At 38.5% G+C, this 19,589-nt stretch overlaps 1 protein-coding gene across 9 annotated transcripts in view; it reads right to left on the reverse strand.

The window, feature by feature from the left end:
* Positions 1–19,589, reverse strand: part of LOC105673530 (dual specificity calcium/calmodulin-dependent 3',5'-cyclic nucleotide phosphodiesterase 1-like) — a 99,905-nt gene that overhangs the window by 77,647 nt on the left and 2,669 nt on the right. For 2 of the 9 annotated variants that reach the window (XM_012369233.2, XM_012369238.2), the window contains exon 3: positions 17,176–17,801. The exons of 1 other annotated variant lie outside the window; for it this stretch is intronic. In XM_012369233.2, coding sequence (XP_012224656.1) covers positions 17,176–17,272 — 97 coding nt within the window. In that variant the 5' untranslated portion in view covers positions 17,273–17,801. Of the gene's footprint in view, positions 1–8,360; positions 10,810–17,175; positions 17,802–18,543; positions 18,966–19,589 lie in introns of those variants that run through there. 6 more of the 9 variants (XM_012369242.2, XM_067359702.1, XM_067359701.1 and 3 more) reach the window with 5 other exon arrangements.

The following is a 19,589-nucleotide window of genomic DNA, read 5'->3' on the forward strand; positions in this document are numbered from 1 at the left end:
AGCGAGTGAAAAAGGGGAACGTTAAGTGACCGTGTCGAAGAAAGAAGAGAGAGAAAATGGCGAGGAGCCGGGATGAAAGAGAGAAAGCAGGAATCGCGGGGAAGAGAACGGCCCGTAGGCAACGACAACGGCGAGAAGGATATCGAACGAGGCCTGAAACAGCGTCAACGGTGACGTCTCGAGGGTGGAAGATAATGTTTGGTTTCGCGCTATCATCGAGGAAACGCTCGACGATGTCGAAGGTCCTGATGAGGTATTTTCTTCAGCCTTCAAGGCTGCTTTATCTTTCCGCAAGAAAGACTGAGATTCAAGCGCAAGTGCCGACGAAGGGCATGTTTCGCCAGAAATATTTCGCGACGCGTTTCTATTTAAAAATTCTTAATCGAATCTTCAAGGTTAATCTGCCTTCCGTTTCTTTTCAGATAAATCTAGGTATATTGAAGTAAATTAGCGTATCGCGCATCTTGTGTCACCGCACGATACGTTATGTGTATCGCTGCAGGTGTCCAATAATCGGGATGATGATCTAATGATCCGTTACGCCTAATTAATGGGACATGACAAATGCTGTCCGATCGCATCGTGTCCTTATCGTGGCTGATGTCTATTAAGTGGACGTTAACACGGACAGCATTAACACACTGTCCACTATAAATAATGGAAAATCCCGAGTAACTACGTGTATAAAAATCACATATCGATTTATCCGACCGAGTACTCTTCCTGACAGTATTAGTTCTCGACTTGGAAGAAGTGCAGAGATAATAAATGCGAATTGAAAAATAACTAAAAGATATTTTTTTAAATAAAATTTCGCAATATAGTGTGCACCGAGTACATAAACGGATGCATATTCCTGCGGTAAACGACGCGTGCATGTACAAAAAATTCTATTTCCTGCATTTACATCTCGGAAATGAAAACACGCTACTTGTGGGTGGAATATAAATTACTCGGATAAAAAAGAAGACGATCTACGCGGTTCACCCCATTACACGAGAGATACACACGCAAATATAAAAAAAACACAACACCTCGTAATCGGTCGTAAAAAGTTTTATGATACTCGAACAGGATATGCTTTACATCGCAATGACGGATGTGAAAATATTGGCCTTTTATGATTCTCTGTGAATTTGAAAAATTGTCAGCGACCCAACTCTTCAAGTACATTCACTATCAAAGTTCGAAGATAAACGCATACTCCGCGGCACATATCTTTAGGGCGTTCGATTTCTTCCGGGCATTTTTCCTTCGATGCAGCTCTCGGCTATCTGCCAGCTACGTAGCAAAAAGAACGACCCTGTCATCTTTATTCCACCGATGTGAATTCGACCGTGCCGCAATAATTCTGGCATGGAGTCTAGCTTACGCATCTGCCTTAATACTTATGACCTTAATACTGCGACTGCATGTGACGTAAGGTAAAAACAACACCGACCGAACAGCATACGTTAAAAATGGAAATTAACAAAATAAAGATATTAAATCACTGCTTTCTTTTCCTACCAAAGTAAATAGAGTATGACGTTAATGCTGTGGGGACAATTTTGAAATAAAATACAATTACATTGTATATAACCAGCCGAAAGCGTTCAAGCAATAATAAAAACTGCGCTACTTTTCATATAAATGTTGTTTTTAAAAACAATAACGGTTTTATGCGCTACCATTTCGCACGTCGAAAGGCATATTTGAAATTACGCTTTTCTAACAATTCGTTTGACTGCCACGAATTAACATTATTTTTTAAACTATCGAATAAGTTTTATTTGTCTGTTTAAGAAATCGCAAAGTTCTTTCTGACGATTGACGTCAATGTTTGGTATGATTTTCATCATGCTACTTTGCTTTCTTACGCATCAGCGATGCATTATGCGCCGGATCCTATCTACCGTGAAGCATCGCATAACATTCGTGATTGCGCTATAAAGACGACGATATGCATAACACCGCTTGTCTCAGTCATCGGGAACGAACTGGCGTCGGTGATCGTAAATTTGCAAAACAGAAACGACGACGACGACGACGACGATGAGATACATGCATGTGAAGGAAAGATGCGGATAACTTTGAATTGAGAGCACCGTGGGTGAATAGTACGTCGCAAATCGTATTTTTACCAAATTCAAATCGGTATCAAATTTACGAGCTCGGACTGCACGAGAACGAGCGAGCAATAAAAGTTCCGATGAGTTTGGATTTTACCAAAAATCCCTTTTCTCTATACATTATATTTTATCACGAACACACAAAATGTGCACCTTTGTAAATACACTATATTTGCTGTTCGCTTAAATCCAAGTAAAATAGCCCTCAGAGACGTTGAAATGGGATTACTGAGACTTTAACTTTCAGAATTTGTTAAATAAAGAAAAACAAGTAAAGAGAAAAAAAAGATTGAGAAGAGTATAAACGATAAATAAACACGGCAGGAGCAATCGTAGACTTGCAAATATTTAACGAAAAGCGGAATTCAACGTAAAATCAATATCCATTGCGTTTCTCTCGGAGTCTTTGAACGTCGCCGACCACTCGCGCATTCATCGATCAAAATTGCATATTGCCTTTCGCGTACTCTTCTCCCGTAAATCGCCGAGATCTCGCGATAACGTTAATCGTTCTCCGACTTTCACGGCGATGCGGAGAATGCAATCCATTAAGCTTATATTGTTTGCGTAATGATTTCCCGCCTCTTAAAGTCAGCGCGTTGAATAGCAATAATCTGCCGGGAAAGGTAGGAATCTTATCACCAGCATCTCCCAGAAATTGAGATCAACGATAATGAAACTCGAATACAATTTCTGACGACAATATCGCTAGGAGCGAAAAAAAGTCACTTTACTCTCGAGTTTGTATATGTAATTATCACTCACCGTTACATTATCGGATTATCTCAATCGTAAACTTTCTGTCGCTAATAACGTTGAAAATGTTATTAAATTGCAATCAATTATGAACATATTATGTTGATTGAGAAATTAAATTTCTTACTTATTTATTAATTTCGCCTTTTGCGGTTGAATTTTGCCGAATTAAATTGAGCCAGCACGTATTTGGCAGGATTGCAGTAAACAACTTATATATATCTAAAGATGATATAAGTCTTTGCAGTATCCTTGAAAAATGTACACAGATAAACTTGTATTATCTAAGCCACGAAATATCTGATTGCAGAGGCGTGCCACGAAAAGTGCAGCACGGCAATTGCAGATTTCTGATAAAATTTCTGAATGGCATTTTCGATGGCCAAAGTGATGCAACGAAATAGCCTCGCACTGCAAATTGTTCGATGCGGATATCGCGTGTATGTAGGTGGGACAGGACGACCCGTATCGACAATTTCGTGTGGGCGTGCTAAAGGACGGACGATGCGGAGATCTCGCCATTCAATACGTACATTTACTTAAGATGAAAACGTAAATGTAGAATTTAAGAATAAAGCCTGATTAGCGACGCGATATTTTAAGACTGCAATATAAAAGTAGACGGTCGGAATATGTAATGAACAAAAGCCTAAATTTGTAATTTAATAACTGAAGAACATCTCGGAAAACCCGCCCAAATGTGTCAATATTTACAAAAATTCATTCTTGATTAATACATTTCTCTCTTTAAAATAACGCAGCGTGATTTGTCAAGATATCGCGCTGTTATTGATAAAAAAAAATAATTTGCCTAAATTAGGGGAAGTAATACGAAGGGGATGGAATGGAAAGACAGTGATTTATGAAACGGCTACTAGTTCGTGGAGAATTTTATTTGCCGGAAAAAATCCTTTGTAAAGTAAATGTTTTATATAAAATAACGCCCTATATAGCTTAATCTTTTTCAAACGATCTGTGTTATTCAGCATTTAACTTTTTTATGCTATTTGTTATTCTCAATTACATTCCGGGCATGTTCCTTCTTCCGTTGTTTCCATTTTCCTTTATGTCATTTGAATAATAAAATCGAGTAGATATAATAGTACGAAGGTACGTGTTAGATGAACGACGCAACGGAGTGTCGCCTCAGGAATGCGATCATTCCGCCCTCGCCAAGGTCCGCCCGGGTTAAATTCTTCGAAAGTTTGTCGTTCGCTCCGGAATCGTGAGTCGGCGACTGCAAGAGCTTTATTAAAATATTTCTGCTTCTCCTATTCTCTCCTACAACCATTCGCATTCCTAATAGCACGAATACATAGAGTGCCACCGACGCAAACGTAAGCAAATCGTAGAAAATTGCCGTGATCTCTGTAAAAGATCTCATCAAGAGAATCATATTAACGTTAATCGCATTGCGGGCAATGTAGGAAAATTAAGCAATACAGAGCAAAACGGGACGAATTAAAAGGAAAGAAGGTCACATAGGAAACGGGAAGTTTTTTTTCACAAAGGTCTGATAACAAACTCGAATAATCAGAGAAAATCCGATGAAAGCAGAGTGAATTTGATATATAACGCTGCCCATTCATCTCGTAGGATCAATTAATATTTCAACCGTGATTCCTCCTTTCTTATCATACGACAAAAAAATAAAATATAACGAAACTAAACCATCAGTACTCTCAACAGTGGATAATTTACCGACATAAGCTTTCGGAAGCTTTCGAGAGATATCAGATTTCACCGCAAAGAAAGCTTCAAAGGAATACTGGCGCCCACTAGGTGGTCGTTGTAGGCAACCTCAACAACATTATTGATTTTTGGCAAACTACGAGATATTATTTAAAGTGCAAAATCTGATTTAAACAAATTATCAATGATAAAAAGATTAAATTTCTTCTCAGACGATGTAATGATGTAATGATATTGTATGATAAAGATAAAAAATATATAGATACATAATTTTGAAAACTACATTTTATAGATGTTATGGCTTATCACGTGATAAATGGAACAGAACGTTACAATTTTTCTAAAAAATTGCAATAAAATAAATAAAAAAGGTGATTATAACCTAACGATAGATGTAATAATGAATAGAATTAATTGAAAATATGCAATAATAATTGAAATTTGATAATATCATTTCGTATTATCACTTTGTAATATGTATATTATTAAAGTGCCATACAGATCAATTTATATAGAATGCTTAATTAACGTCGATTATATCTCCCTGCAAAAAAATTTGTAACTTTTTTGTTGTAAAGAAAATACTTGGTATATTTGATTAGTCCATAAAGCTACTGTGTAAACATCATATTAAAATGTTCATTAATGTATTAATTACTGTAGCTATGATATATGCAAATGCGTACGGGCGCTGTGCGTTTGCGAAACATACCGATTGCCATTTACATAACGATGATTGCGTTAGTGATTTACAAGCATTTGAATAATCCATAATCATATTTGATAACATGCGGACACTTTCGCGATATTCTGAATGAGCTAGTTAAGATAAATATCTAGAGCGATCAACGGCTGATAAAATTTTAAAGCTGAATGTCCTAAGAATAAATATGTCCTTTGAACATAATTGTCAAAAATTATGACATATAATGTGCAATCGGTATTTTTATATATTTTTTCTATACATATAATTTAATCAGTACATATTTAGATTTGCCGGAAGTAAAGCTAGTTACTGTTCAATTACTCGAAATGTCATGAGGATATTTTTAATTACAGTAAAGCTTCGATAATTACAGTACCATTAATGTCATCTAATTATCATATGGTGACATTAAGAGCGCTGGGAAAATTAATATTTTGTGCATCAAATTGATTGTCATTAAATGAACTTGCTCGATGAAGTTAAATGAACTATTCTCAATGAAATGTCTCGGCATACCATCTCGATATTTTATATCATTTCGCTTTCCCGGAAATAAAGTTTCCGCTACAGGATTTCATTATTAGAAGATATCGTATATCCGATGTCTGTATCAAAAGCCGGCATATTCAATCAACTCTTAACATTTCATTTATTCGCATATTTTTAGCTAGTTATTCTGAGATCTCATTTATTCGCGTATTTTTAGCCGATAAAGCCACAATCAGATTAATTTGACGCAGTGAGAATTTGATGATGTGAAGAAACTATTTGGAAAGTTCACACGTTTCGTGTTAAGTTGACTGTAGTTAATTGGAGCAACCTCGATAACTCTTAGCGTAACGTCGCGACGATGTTTCCTGTAATTATCGAAGTCCTATTGCAGTTCGCTTTGTTCCCGTGAAATAAACTATAGGAAGATCACGAACGATCATTAACGTATACAATATTTGTCATGTTAATGCAATGTTAAGCGAAAAAAGATCCCTGTCGGATAAAATTCTCTTATTTACAAATTTTCGATGTAACGAACCAAAGGATGCGGTACTTCGCTACTGAAATAACGATGTGATTTTGCAAAATCTACAAACCTTTCATGCGCGATGAAATAAATTGCATATCTGTAATTCGCTAAATTATCAATAGTCGAATTGCGCGAGGAACATTTCCAAGTCATTCAGACAGACTGTAGAGGTAAACTGAAATGTCAAGAGCACTCTTGAATATAAGCAAAGTCCTCCATCTCTAACTTGAAACGACAGTACTATTTCTCCTATGCTAATCTGCTTTTACTCCATTTCGCGAAGAGTCGAATTCAATGATTCTTCAAAATCTCAAAATGGATACCACGAAACCAAAAGTATCATCATAAGAACAAAAAATTAGATAGATACAATATATCTTTTTTAAGAACGTTCCTGAACTCAGATTTGCATCATAATCAAAATAAAAAATCGGCACGAGAATCGGTGCGATTTTTCAATCAAGTTTCAAAGTACTCAATTCTGTGCGATACTCTCTCTTTTCCCCGATTGCCACGAACATGTTCTCCAATAAACTCGAACAGCAAAAAAATGAACTTTTATGTCCTTTGTAAGAGAATAAAATGATTCCTTTAACAGAATCGGAGAACTATCGAATTCAAGTACGGATAATCCACGACAATTCAATTCGCTATAATCAATTTTATGTCGCCGTCGCTACACTTTCAAGCTTATAATTAAATGCATTCAATTGCGAAGGGATCAAAGAAAGTGTGCTGTTTCCACTATATGTCTACTAAAGATACAATATATAGTCTTCTGTATTTGTTCAACGATCTGTTTGTCGAACGCGATTATTAACACGAATGACACGAACGGATTATTTTCATATGTGCACAAACACAAACACGCGTGCGCGCATATTGCCGGATTCGCGTAAATCTCGGCCAAATGTATCAATTTAAAAAATAGCTTTGGTCGTTAAAGAGCGGCTGTTTCACTTGACCAGGCAAATGAATAGAATGCAATCGATCTATTTTCACAAAAGGAACGTCCGCGTTCGCTGCCCGATAATTCCGATAAAAATTGCTGCTTTTGTTTGGCACGTTAATAGCGGAAAATATTACTCGTTATTGGAATTTTGCAATTATTTCCTACGATACTTTCCGCAAGTCTTGCTTGATATATCAGTTAAAATATATAACTTCGATATATCTGCAATTGTGTAAAATTCACTTTCGCAGCAACCGCAGAGCCGATCTTCGTTCAACCGCGCGTTCGGAAGCGGAGATATATATGATTTGATTTGCTTATGCAAAATCACAAGCTAATTCCGGAAACGAGTTTCGTCGACGGTTTCCGCGATGGGCGGTTACAACGTTAGTTCACCATTAAGTGCGGGTCGATCGAACGACCCCGAAAAGTGCCAACCATCCAATAAGTTTCTCACGATGGCCGGCCGTGCTTTTATCGGCCTCATTTGCAAGTCTAAAATCTCTTAACCGCGAGCGCGAACAATTGAAATATTATGTGCTTATTTGAGCGTTCGGAAAGTCGATTCTTCATTATCCGAAAATGCTGAAAAACGTGTAAAAAGTGTGTATCACACACGAAAACAGTATAGTTTCTTTGCTTAGATCTTGAACTGCTGGGAAATCGCAGTATTTGAAATACTATGCAAAACAGGCTATACTATGGAAATCCAGAAAAATCCCTACTTTCAGTTTTAATGACAGATTCTCAAATCATTCTTCAATTTGTTGAGAAACTATCTAAATTAGCTAAAAAAATCTATCTAAGTTAAGCAGAATAGCGAGATATCGTAGACAATTTCGGCTAAAGTAAAAACAATGAGATCTCTCGTCGTTACGCCGTCACGTAGGGTGGAGCACGACGGCAAGAAAGATTCGTCGAAACGGAACAATTCTCTTCGGAAAAGAACCATCGATCTTGCGTTTAAATCTCGGGGAGCGTGAAACACACGAGGAAGAGCGAGAGAGAAAGACGGAGAAGGACGAAGACTTATCTTTATTAGACAAGATACGTGACGGCTCGAGAAAAGTCATCGATAGTGTTCGAAAATAAGAACGATGTCCGAAATAACTTCACCCTTACCTTGTACATGCCTGTCCTTGTCCATTTCCTTCGTGAGATGAGAGGCAAGCGCACCACCGTGTCTCTCCGGATCACTGCATCACGAAACTTTCCAACTTCGACCGATCTTTGGTCGTACGGCGTGTATCGATTTGAACGACTTTTCGAAAGGTGTGCGCATCTGTCGCAAACGAACTAATCACCGTTGCGGGACTTGCTCGTGAAGGAAGCCAATGCGCGATAACACAGCAGGAGAGTTCTGCTTAGGCGTAGCCGATTGTTCTCTCGTGATTTATTTAGATCCAAAATCGATCGAACCATCGGGACCACAAAAAAAATTGTACGCAAACATCCGTCTGTCCCTATTCGACGGATCACGCGATGCAAATCGCGAAGAGACTCGGAGTTGCAATCAATTTGAGAAAACCCATTGTGAATTCAGTATAATGCGTGTAAAGACCGAATCGCGATTACGCGAATAAATTCAACATTTATGCGCAATGATATTTGCTTTTCACATCCGTCCTCATTATAGTTTCTCGTCCATACCTAAATTCAAAATGAAACTTTTAATACTTGCCTTAATCCTTTTCGAACGTGTAAAATCAAATTAAATACTAATTAAGCGTCGGAACAATTTTACACAATTCTGAACATATTTCCAATATGTTTTTAACCATTAAATAGAAAAATATAATTGAAAAGGACTATAAGTAATGTTTGAAATCATTTTCGGCTATATTTAACGACAATTGAAATTGCTAAAACAAAGGATAAAAATTCGGATAAGTGCTGCAGTTTTAGAAATTATATTCGAAGATAGATGTTTCTAATCTATGTCGCGACTCGGCGGATTACTAATTTGCGGTGAGAAACGTCGGTATTTGGCGTAACCGGCAACCTAAGCGCTTACTATAGGAGTTAGGAAACAGTTGCGGATCATTAACGGAAAGCTGGGGAGAGCCATAAGGCAGGCCAAATTGGAATCTGCCCGAGAGAATAGTCTTCATACGATGGAAGCGGAGGATACTTGCGATTGGAAACGTGCACTTTCGGGAGAAGCACTTTTATGAGAAAAGTCACGTAGCTGCCGACAAATATCTATATAATTTTCGCTATTCTAGTTTTAAAATGTTGCAAGCTCTCTACTCTTCAAAAATACTCTTTTATTACTTGCAAACAAATTGTTATAGATTTTAATAAAAATAATAAAAATTTTCACAGAATAAAAGCGCAAACGAAAATTAAGCAATGCAAGGCGGAGCGGACACGGATATAAAATTAAAATTTTCAGAAAGCTTCAAATACTCGCGAAATAAAAAGCCGCGTGCTCTATATACATGATTTAATGGATTAAAAGTAAAACTTGGATTAAAAGCAACGAGGAGGAGAAACGACATGTGGGCTCTTAAGTTACAATTGACAAGCAGCTCTCGTATGTGATCCTCTTACAGATATATCTATCATCAGCCACTCCAGCACTTAAAACGCGCAATTCTGGAAACGCTTTAAAGAGAAGAATTACAAAGCGGAAAATATAAAAGATATGAAATGCATGCTGCATACGAAAGTACATAAATTACATGAAAATATCGCGTAAAAAAGCGTCGCCCATTATGAACATTTTTAAATTTCCAAGTTTATAAATTTCTAACTGAAATTACTGAATAAAACTTCTCCCCAAAACTATCGATATCGGTTAAAGAAAGATATGAAAGGAAAATAATGACGCGCATTGATTTACAAACAACTCGTACGTAAAATTGAAAATAAAGTAGAATATTGCTTCGCCGAGATACACGATTTGCCAGAAAACAAACCCGCTCCGTCGAAGAGTTCGTTTTTTATTTAGAATTGTTTTATATCATGACCATCCAGCGTTACAACGCGAAAGAAGAAAAGGTAACCAATATCGAAGAGCAAATCGCGCACACGAAAGGGTGACAAGAGGGTTAAATCAAGGATCCGCAAAACGCGACAGAAGACTGGAATGAGAGGCCGTTTGTGATCGGCGTTTACTGGCGCGATTTTGAATCGAGGGCAATGAGAGGAAAGAAGAAGGGGTAAAGGGGGGAAAAAAAAGGGGATAAAAGAAAAGCAAAAGGAAAACGTCAAAAGAACATTGTAACAAGAGCCACCGGTTTTTTCTCACTAGCGAAACAGCGAGCTCACGAGATGACGAAGCGGGGCGAACAAAGGGGAGCGAAGGGAAAAGAGAAGAGCATAAGAAAAGCGAGTACACTCCGGCACGCAGCTACACGCAAACAGTGAGCGGCGAGGGCGGCGCGAGGGTGACAAGGGGTTGAGGCGTCGAGAACGCGTGCGGGCGCGAGATGACGTTTATTCGTTCCGAATGAAATACAGGCTTCGGGACGCGCGTGTCCTGAAGGACGAGATTACGACGGGACTCCGGCGAATCGTGGGACAAATAGACAGGTGTACTTCGGCGGAGTGGCGCTGGGCTACTGACGGTTCCGTGAGAGCGAACCGCCGGCTGAACGAGAGGGACGCGGTAAACGCGCCGCGCCGCAACGCCACGACGACGAATCCCGCGAAAATCTGATATGCGTGCGCACGGAAACGCGCGAATCTCCTCCGTGCCTACGAAGATCATCGGTCCACGATCTGGTCCGTCCGGATTGCGAGTCCTCGTTGCGCGAAGATTCTCGGGGAAAAGGGAAGAGGAGTAAATTTTCCCGTGACGCAAAAAGTGAACCGTACCGACAGCGATGGATTTTGTTTTTTGCAACTGCGCCGATAAAATGTAAAAGTTAAATAAAGAGAAAGGAGTGGGCGAGGAATTTATTCGTTAATGATGCACGACATGGAAGAGGTGCGTAATATAGATCAAACTAACTTAAACTATCGGATAACTGAGGCTATCTAAGGGCTGGCCGACGATAAAAATGATGATTGACAAAACCGTTATAAAAATTATCTCAATTAATAGTCGTAAAATCATTATAATATAAATGTCTATTTTTATCATCGTGTGTTATCTTTGTTACCTAAAAGTCCCAATTGTCTTCTCACACAATACAACAAAATTAAGATAAATAATAAGTAAAATAGAATTTAATTTAAAATAATAAAGACGACGAATAAGATAATCTGTGTGTAATACAGAAACAACAAATAATAAATTATTTAAGACCGAGTTACGAATGTTGTAGATCGAGTAGAAAGCAGGAAGAGAAAGCTTTCAGGTCAAAATAATATTGAGAGAAATTGCGTTAACTTTTGAAGACAAGAATGATTACCATAACAGTTCAAAGTTTCCAACATTCCTTGTACTCTCGTTTCCTCTTCCAACGCTTCCAATATCATCATCCATACATAAAAGTTTCTCAAAAGACTTTGATACTCAATCATACCTTAGCAATTCGCAAAAAACGTTTGCTTTTCAATTGCGCATAACTTAGAAAATGTAACTATCTTGGTCTTTGGATTAAAAACAAGAATGTCTCGATTTTAAATTGAATAGAGATTCTGGCGTCAAAATTAAGGTCATGTATGCCGAGGCATTGTGTACCTAAGCTAAACCATCTTAAACGCCACTATTCTGCTTCGCTTACGACGTAATTCTCGTGATAAAATAATGATAACGCTTTTACGAGTCCGTCGTCTCGCGTATCAACACGATCAGCGTGTTTTAGTATAATTTAGTTTCGCGCGAGCGTTTATTCGTCGCTTGGTGCACAGATTTCAGAGCACGACTCTCTCTCTCTCACACACCAAGCGAGAGCCGAAGACTTCGAGCGTTAAAAGCAGCAGGATAGGAAGAAATACAGAGAGGGTGATAGCCACGGACCCTAGATATTAATACGTGTACGGTGTCGGTTCACTTTGTCGAGCAACGACGTGTAAGATCGACTCTCCCGGAGAAATACGCTCCCCGCGCCGTGCCGCTGATACTTTGTCCTCGTTGCAAGGTGAAATGCTAACTAAAGGGGATGTTTTAATGGCAAAGATAATAATATGCCTGGTCGCGATGGCTATTCCTAGACTGAAAGCAATACTCGCACGACGGCAATATGCCGTTCGGTATCTCACGATGCTTGATCGTAAGACTCTGCGATCATAATTTTATCAATGTCGCTTAATTCCGGAATAAATAAACTATGTATACAATTTATTGGGAAGCTTTTCCCAGAGATGTTATAATATTTTTAGAATATTTTTAAAAATAATAGTTTTTTATAATATATTTTTAGAATACAATATAATATGTGAGTTTTGTGCGTTAAAATGTTGGAAAACAATGTGTGTGCGTGGATTCGAGGATTATTCGTAAAATTAAATTTCATTAAATTTTAAAAGCTTTCGCAATTAGATCTTGCGATGCGCTACAAATAGCGCTCGTAATAAAAAAATAATATATAACCGCGAGGAATGGATTCATTGGTTATAAAGAAAATGAAAGGTTTCCGTTTGTTTTACGTAATAAAATAACACGCCATCCATCTCGGGTGAGTGATATCGACACTCGGATGTACCGTGCATATTATATGTGCGAAATCGATATTTGAGCGATTCCTCAGCGATACTTAAATATAAACAAGCGTTCGTTGCTTTTGTTTTCACAAAATTTACCAAACTGCCGCACGTCCCGTAAATACGGCTCTGAAAACGGCTGAGATCGATGCGTCCCTAAATATAAAAACTGCATGTATATACTGCGTGTATAAAAAGTCTACGCGAACGAAGCGGCTTGGAACTATCTATTATATGCGATAGACATAGTACTTTTTTTAATAATCGAACCCATATACACGTTTAGTCCGCAAGCACTGACGCTTTAAAATGCATTGCGACAAAGATGATAGACAGCTTATGTGTGAAAGATATAGGCGAGATCACACGTGAGGAAAATTCATGAATTTCGGATATTCTAACTGCTCACTTATGTACGAGAGACGACGTTTCTATACATATCGATGACGTCAGAAACGTACAGCGCCCGGGCACATATATCAGGTTGCATACCCTAATTATTCGATCTACGATGCATTTTCGGTTCATCGAGTCTCAAAGAATTTCTTTTCGTCGTACTTCAATCGCGCGTCACAATCGATCAAGGCGGAGAACCGAGCATGGCAAAATGTATATTTTTCCAAAGAAATGGCGAGGACAGTCGGCGATTAAAATCAACGATGGAAAGACGGCTCTGTCGAGCTCGGTCTAAAAGTGGCGCGAGTTTATTCAACGCAATAAATTTACCCTTTGCAGCACGACGCGCGTGCACAAGTAAGTCATTTTCTGACACTCTTTTCCCGGTTTAGCTACTGTTTTTGGTGTCGGCAATTAATAAGCGGCCGGGTCAAGCAGGCGCGCTTTTAACGAGCTTTCTACGACGACGATATATACGACACTTCTCGCCGGTTGAAACGCGGAAAATTTACGGAACTCGCGGAGCGAAGCAGCCGGCACTTAGTGTCGGAATAATAAACTCGTACATCACTGTAGCGAATTATCATCTTTCAACAGGCAATTTATATCGGGATGATGCGCAGAGCGATATATAAACTGTATATATGATCGTTACGGAAGAAAGAACCGACGAGATGTTCCGCGCATCTTATCCTATGAATGGCACCCCTTGTGACGAAGGCAATTGACAACGAGCGGGGCAAACAACCCTCGCCGAAAAAATATTATGGTCGTAAAAAACGCCCCTCGTTCTCATCTGATAGTAAACATGGGAAAATGTTTTTTTTATATATACAAGAGAAATATTTTTTTATATATACGAAACATAACAAGTGTTAAGAGAGTACGATATTTTTCAATCAGTGATTTAAATCACATTTCTTTTTGCAATTTAATTAAGGAATTTTCTTAACAGTTAATTCCAAAATTTATGGCGTAATATTCTTTTATCCATAGTGATTCTAAAATCTCGTGCGGAAAAACCCGCGCAACACAATATTTTATTTTGGTTTAACCTTTTCAGACCTGTTCATCAAAGATATAGATATGTCCCACAATTATCCCAAAAATTATTTAATGTGGCAAGTAAATAACGATTTTCTTAAAAGTTTTTGATTATTTTAGTGAGAATTTTACGCAAACTTGAATGCGAGTATTTATCGTTGTTATACAAGCAATTTCAAGTAAAAAAATAAAAATAAAATAAATAACAAAAGAAGATTAAAAACCTTTTTAGTGCAAATAGATACTGAACAGAATTTTAGAACAAAGCAAAAAATTGAGTCTGAAAGGGTTGAAGAGAAAAACACTTGAAATTATTCACAAATGTAAATTATTAATTACTGATAATTTAATATTATTATAATAAATCACTATGTAATCGGTACCACGGAAATGATATATCACAAACTCTAAATCAACGATTCATTCCTCAATGTCCATCAAGTAGAAATTGATGGCCCAAGAAGCGAAGGGTAAATCGAGGACTGTCACGAGGACGAGAGTGCGGCAAAAACGGTTCGAGCGGATAGATCCTAACGAACAGATTCGCTGGAATAGCGCGTATAAAGAAATCCGAAGTACTTTCGGACAGCAGAATTAGCGAGAGTGCACACATGACTATGACAGTTTGATATCGAACGCAAAGAGTACCATTCGCCGCAATAGTTGGCGGGGGTACATTATGCTTCGGTGAAAACCGGAAAAGCGATGAATAACACGCAGATGATTTGAGGTCACACGCCATTTATTGCAGCGAGAGAGAGAGAGAGAGAGAGAGAGAGAGAGAGAGAGAGAGAGAGAAATCGAACGCTTTAAGAATTGTTCATTATTCTCTCTCATATTGAGAATTCCTGCAAGCCGATTAACAAATACCTTTCGGCGCCTGACTTTCTTTCATCATCTATCTCATCTCTTCGTGTAACCTGGCACGCTATCTCTCTCCTTCCTTCGCTCGTCCCACGCTATTTCGGATTCTCCGCCTCCGTTCGGCGTTTCATGCCGCGATATTAGAGTCTAAGCGAGAGCCTGGGGGGATACGATCGAAGAACACCTCCATTGGTATTCCTAATGGCGAGAAAGGATGTCGAGTTAACGTCGTTTAAAAGCACAGGCTGTCGCCCGTTAATGCGCCCGGTAGTTCTCCGTGCAAATCTCATCAACGATTCTATTTTCGATCCCATAAGCGACGACATTGAACAGCAGCGCTCAGTGACGAGTCGTTCTGTCGTCGTTTCGGCATAAAACAAATTTCGCGTCAGCGAGCAAATAACACAATGCAGCGTGCGGACATAATTTCCGGAATCGACTGCGCTGAAAAATTGCACCGAAACGCGCAAAAATTTGTTTCACGTGCTACCTCGAAAGGATTTTCCCGTAGCATCAAGCAAAATTGATGAAACTCAGGCAACATATAGGCAACACAGGGATATTTCACGCGGAAACACAATATTCCAACGTTATAATCGAGTGACAAATCGCTGACTACAAATTTGTAAACTAATTGTGACTTTATCCTACGAATTGGGTAGTAGATAGAAATTTTCACTATTAAATTACGAGTAATACTAATTTCGATTTCCACCGATTTTTACACTGACACACGTTATTTCTATTTAAGGCAGTTTTGCATTAAAGTTTCCGGCTAATTAACTCTTCAATTGCTTATATCTCATTTAATTATTCGCTGATAATGTTGATTATCCGACAGATCTCTAGAAGATGCGGAATCGCTTTCAGATAGCCGAAAGTCGCGCGATACAGCATGTATTGCTCTATATGAATAAGTAGATTTAGTATCGCTTGAGATCGCAACTTGCCCCGCGGACAAGCTACGTTTCTGTTAGCCGTGTTCTAACGTTAATCTAATCATGCGCTAATCTCACCGGGGAGTAAACCGACGAGCGGAATCGACGGAGGTAACCGTTAAACGGTCAGTAGAAGTTAGTTACAAGGTAAACCTTGCTACAACAGTTAATTGCCATCATAACTCGAGACAACTTAACCAACCCGGCGGGGAGATGTGATCGTTAACCTGGAATGAAAAACCGCTCAACCGAGGATAAATTTCATTCTCATTTAACGACAAATCTCTCCAAAACAAAATAGTTTATGTCTTTACATTTGTTTAGAGATTATTGACAAAAAATGTATTTTTCTCCGTATTTTGTTAATAAATGCAAAAAATATCGGGATAATTAATAAAGTGATCGTGATGATTAATAACCTGATCATAAGTAGAAAGGGCAAATTCGATAAAGATGCAATTATTATAATAATTATTATTCCGTTTGTAATAATAAATAATAATTTGCAAATGTATAAATCCTTTGCGCAAATAATAAAATAAACGTATTGCATATAAATGTTTGAAGCTTCCAGCGATAAATCATTTATCGCGAGCTGATGTTTTCGCACAAAATGTTTAAGAAATATTTATCAATATAACATAACAATTTACAATCAGTGAGAATCTTTTAACATCATAAAACAAGCATTAAAACACTGCATAATGATATTAGCTTTAAACATGAGATTCAGACGCTCGCGAGAAAAGCTTGCAAAAGCTTCCATCGTAAATTTCTTTTAACTCTGAAATTAAGCTTATTAGCGTAATGTATTTTAATCGGCTTTAGTTGTGTCGTCGAAAAATATAAATGTGAATGCATATGCATTCTACTTCATAAAAGATTTTTGTCGCAAAATCTTGTGTTTTTTGTGGAAAAATTTTGGAATATAAAATATTCACAAATATTTTTTAAAAAGACAGACGAAAACTCTTGATTGCAACAGAAATATTGCTGAACAAGAATAAAGGCAAGCTAAAAATAGCGTCGCGATATCGAGTTATTGCAAATAAACAAACTACACGATAAATTGCATGCATAATAAATAAGAATTCACTCACCACCCGTTGCGCCGCTGCTACCACCCGGCCAGATTCGCCAGCTATTCCATCGGCGCCAACTCCTCGGTGATTTTTGGTACCGATTCACCTCCTCCATCTGGATGACACTCACACGACACTCACCGATATGGATATCCGAAATGCAATCACACGACTAATTATGATCGCGCATATTGTTCGTCGCGTGCAATGCAAAAGTCCAGAAAACCCGCGAAAATGTGTATCGAGAAGATGTCTTTTAAGACTTGTTTACGGTGTCTTTTACGGTATCCAAGTTACGATGCGCGATGCTATAACACTTTACGTTTAGCTCGACACTGTCGCGTTTAACACGCAGTTTTATTTTTAACGAGAATAAAATACGAGATGGATACGGGCGTACTGTCGGAATCGTTGCAACAGCGTGAAACGAGCAAACAACGATTTCGCGAGATGAACATACTCTATGCGACACATCTAACCGCGCTTGGAGTATCGTAAACAAAACTAATTGTAATTATTATGTCGCTCGTACAATACGCTGCGATGTCATTCGATTAACAATTCGACGTTGCTATTCACCATAAGTAGCGCGTGAATGCGATAACGCGTACGTCAATGATACGTCCGAACACTTAGTCCGAATACTAAAATAGAAAATAGAAAGGCCATTGAGATATAATTTAACGAAATTTTATATTTTTAATGTTGATTCTTTTGGAATTTGAAAAATTCTAGCAATTTTGTAGTATCTACATAAATTACAGAAATTACTTGGACAAATTTAAATACTGATATGAAAAAGATAATAAAAAATATTTCTCTATTTCAACAAAATATTAATTTTTAATTTAGTTCAATTTAATCTATATTCGACACACACAGTCTATTCGTATACTTCTGAAATGGTACGATTAGAAAGTTAAATAAAACACGCGTTTATTTACACTCAATAATAATAACAGCGACATTCGACTTGTAGCGCAGATAACGATGCAACACGCACTCGCGATTAATAAATGATATAAAAAATACACAATCTCCTTTCTGCGAATGTAGCGCACATGTACACAAAAGCGTTGTTAAATTGCGATCGAGCATACTAATTATTGTAAATGCAACGATTGCCCGACGGTTCACCTGACACCTTAATCAGTAGCGATAATTATCAGCGCCACTTCCAGTGGACGAAAACACGAGAAATGTTCGATTTCGATGCAAAAGTAACAATGAAATAGTGGACTCGCGCGGCGACATGCGCGTCGTAGTTTACGACGCACTGGTTCGAACTAGATAACCTCAAGATACACGGCCCCGTAAACTGTGTCGGCACGATTATGCAAACTTTATTACAATTTACAATCGGAAAAACTCTAATTGATATAATACCTTGACGATACGTTGCCTGGTACTTTATTCGACACTTTTGCGACAAATCCGGCATACACAAATCACTTTTGACGGATGAAAATCGCGAAAAACACGGAGCAACATCGTCGCGCGACGATGAGAAGCGACGAGAGAGATAAAGATGGCAGTCTCGTGCGGTAGGATGCGCGTTGAACTTCAACGTAGAGCGTATAAAGCGTCCACCGCACTGAGCCTTGTAAATATCGAAAAAACTAAGTATACTACGTAAGATGACCTCGATGAAGACTGATGACGAGCACTCCCGTCCGACGGGATTCCGCACGTGGGTGTCGGTGCGATAGCGAGACACGTAGCGCGCAATTCGGATAAACTATTTTCCGAGAAAAAGCGCGGAGCTCGCCTTGATATTAAAAAAAGAAAGATTAATCAACGTGGAGGATCGCTGCGGAAGGCATTCGAAATCCACGAGATCCGAGGTCCATTTGTCGAAATTACGTCTGTTCGACGAAGCGCGAGAGACGAGAGAGAGAGAGAGAGAGAGAAATAGGCTGCCCGACGACGGAGGTGCCATGAAATTTCACCCGAGATTCTTATTTTATGCGGACCGAGAAAGCGGCTTGCGTTCGCGTTAGCTAACGCTCCGTCGACTTTAAATTTTCTAATAAAGGAACGAGAGCTTTTATCGCGCCTCTGTATAACACTAAAGAACACTGAAACGCGATACAGGCGTGTAGTAGACACCAATAGCGATCCCCTGATCTAATCTTCGTGCGCTATCGACTATCGGGAGCATCCACCTTTCGATGTGGTCGCGAAAGCGTGCCACTAAGATCTCACCGCGAAATCCCGGCAATCTCTCGCCACGATGCGTAAATTGCGAAAATTGTGTTGCAAGTGCCTTTATCGTGTTTGTTGAACAACGCTATAATTCTTGCCAAAAGTTGAAGCGATTTTTCTTTTATCGAGCAATTAAATTTTGTACAACTTTTGTAGACTTTCAACAACTTTCAACTTTTTTAAATAACTAGGCCACACATGCGCACGTTACACGCGCCTTTTTGAAA

The sequence above is a fragment of the Linepithema humile genome, chromosome 7, assembly GCF_040581485.1.
Source record: "Linepithema humile isolate Giens D197 chromosome 7, Lhum_UNIL_v1.0, whole genome shotgun sequence".
Classification (NCBI taxonomy): Eukaryota; Metazoa; Arthropoda; class Insecta; order Hymenoptera; family Formicidae; genus Linepithema; species Linepithema humile.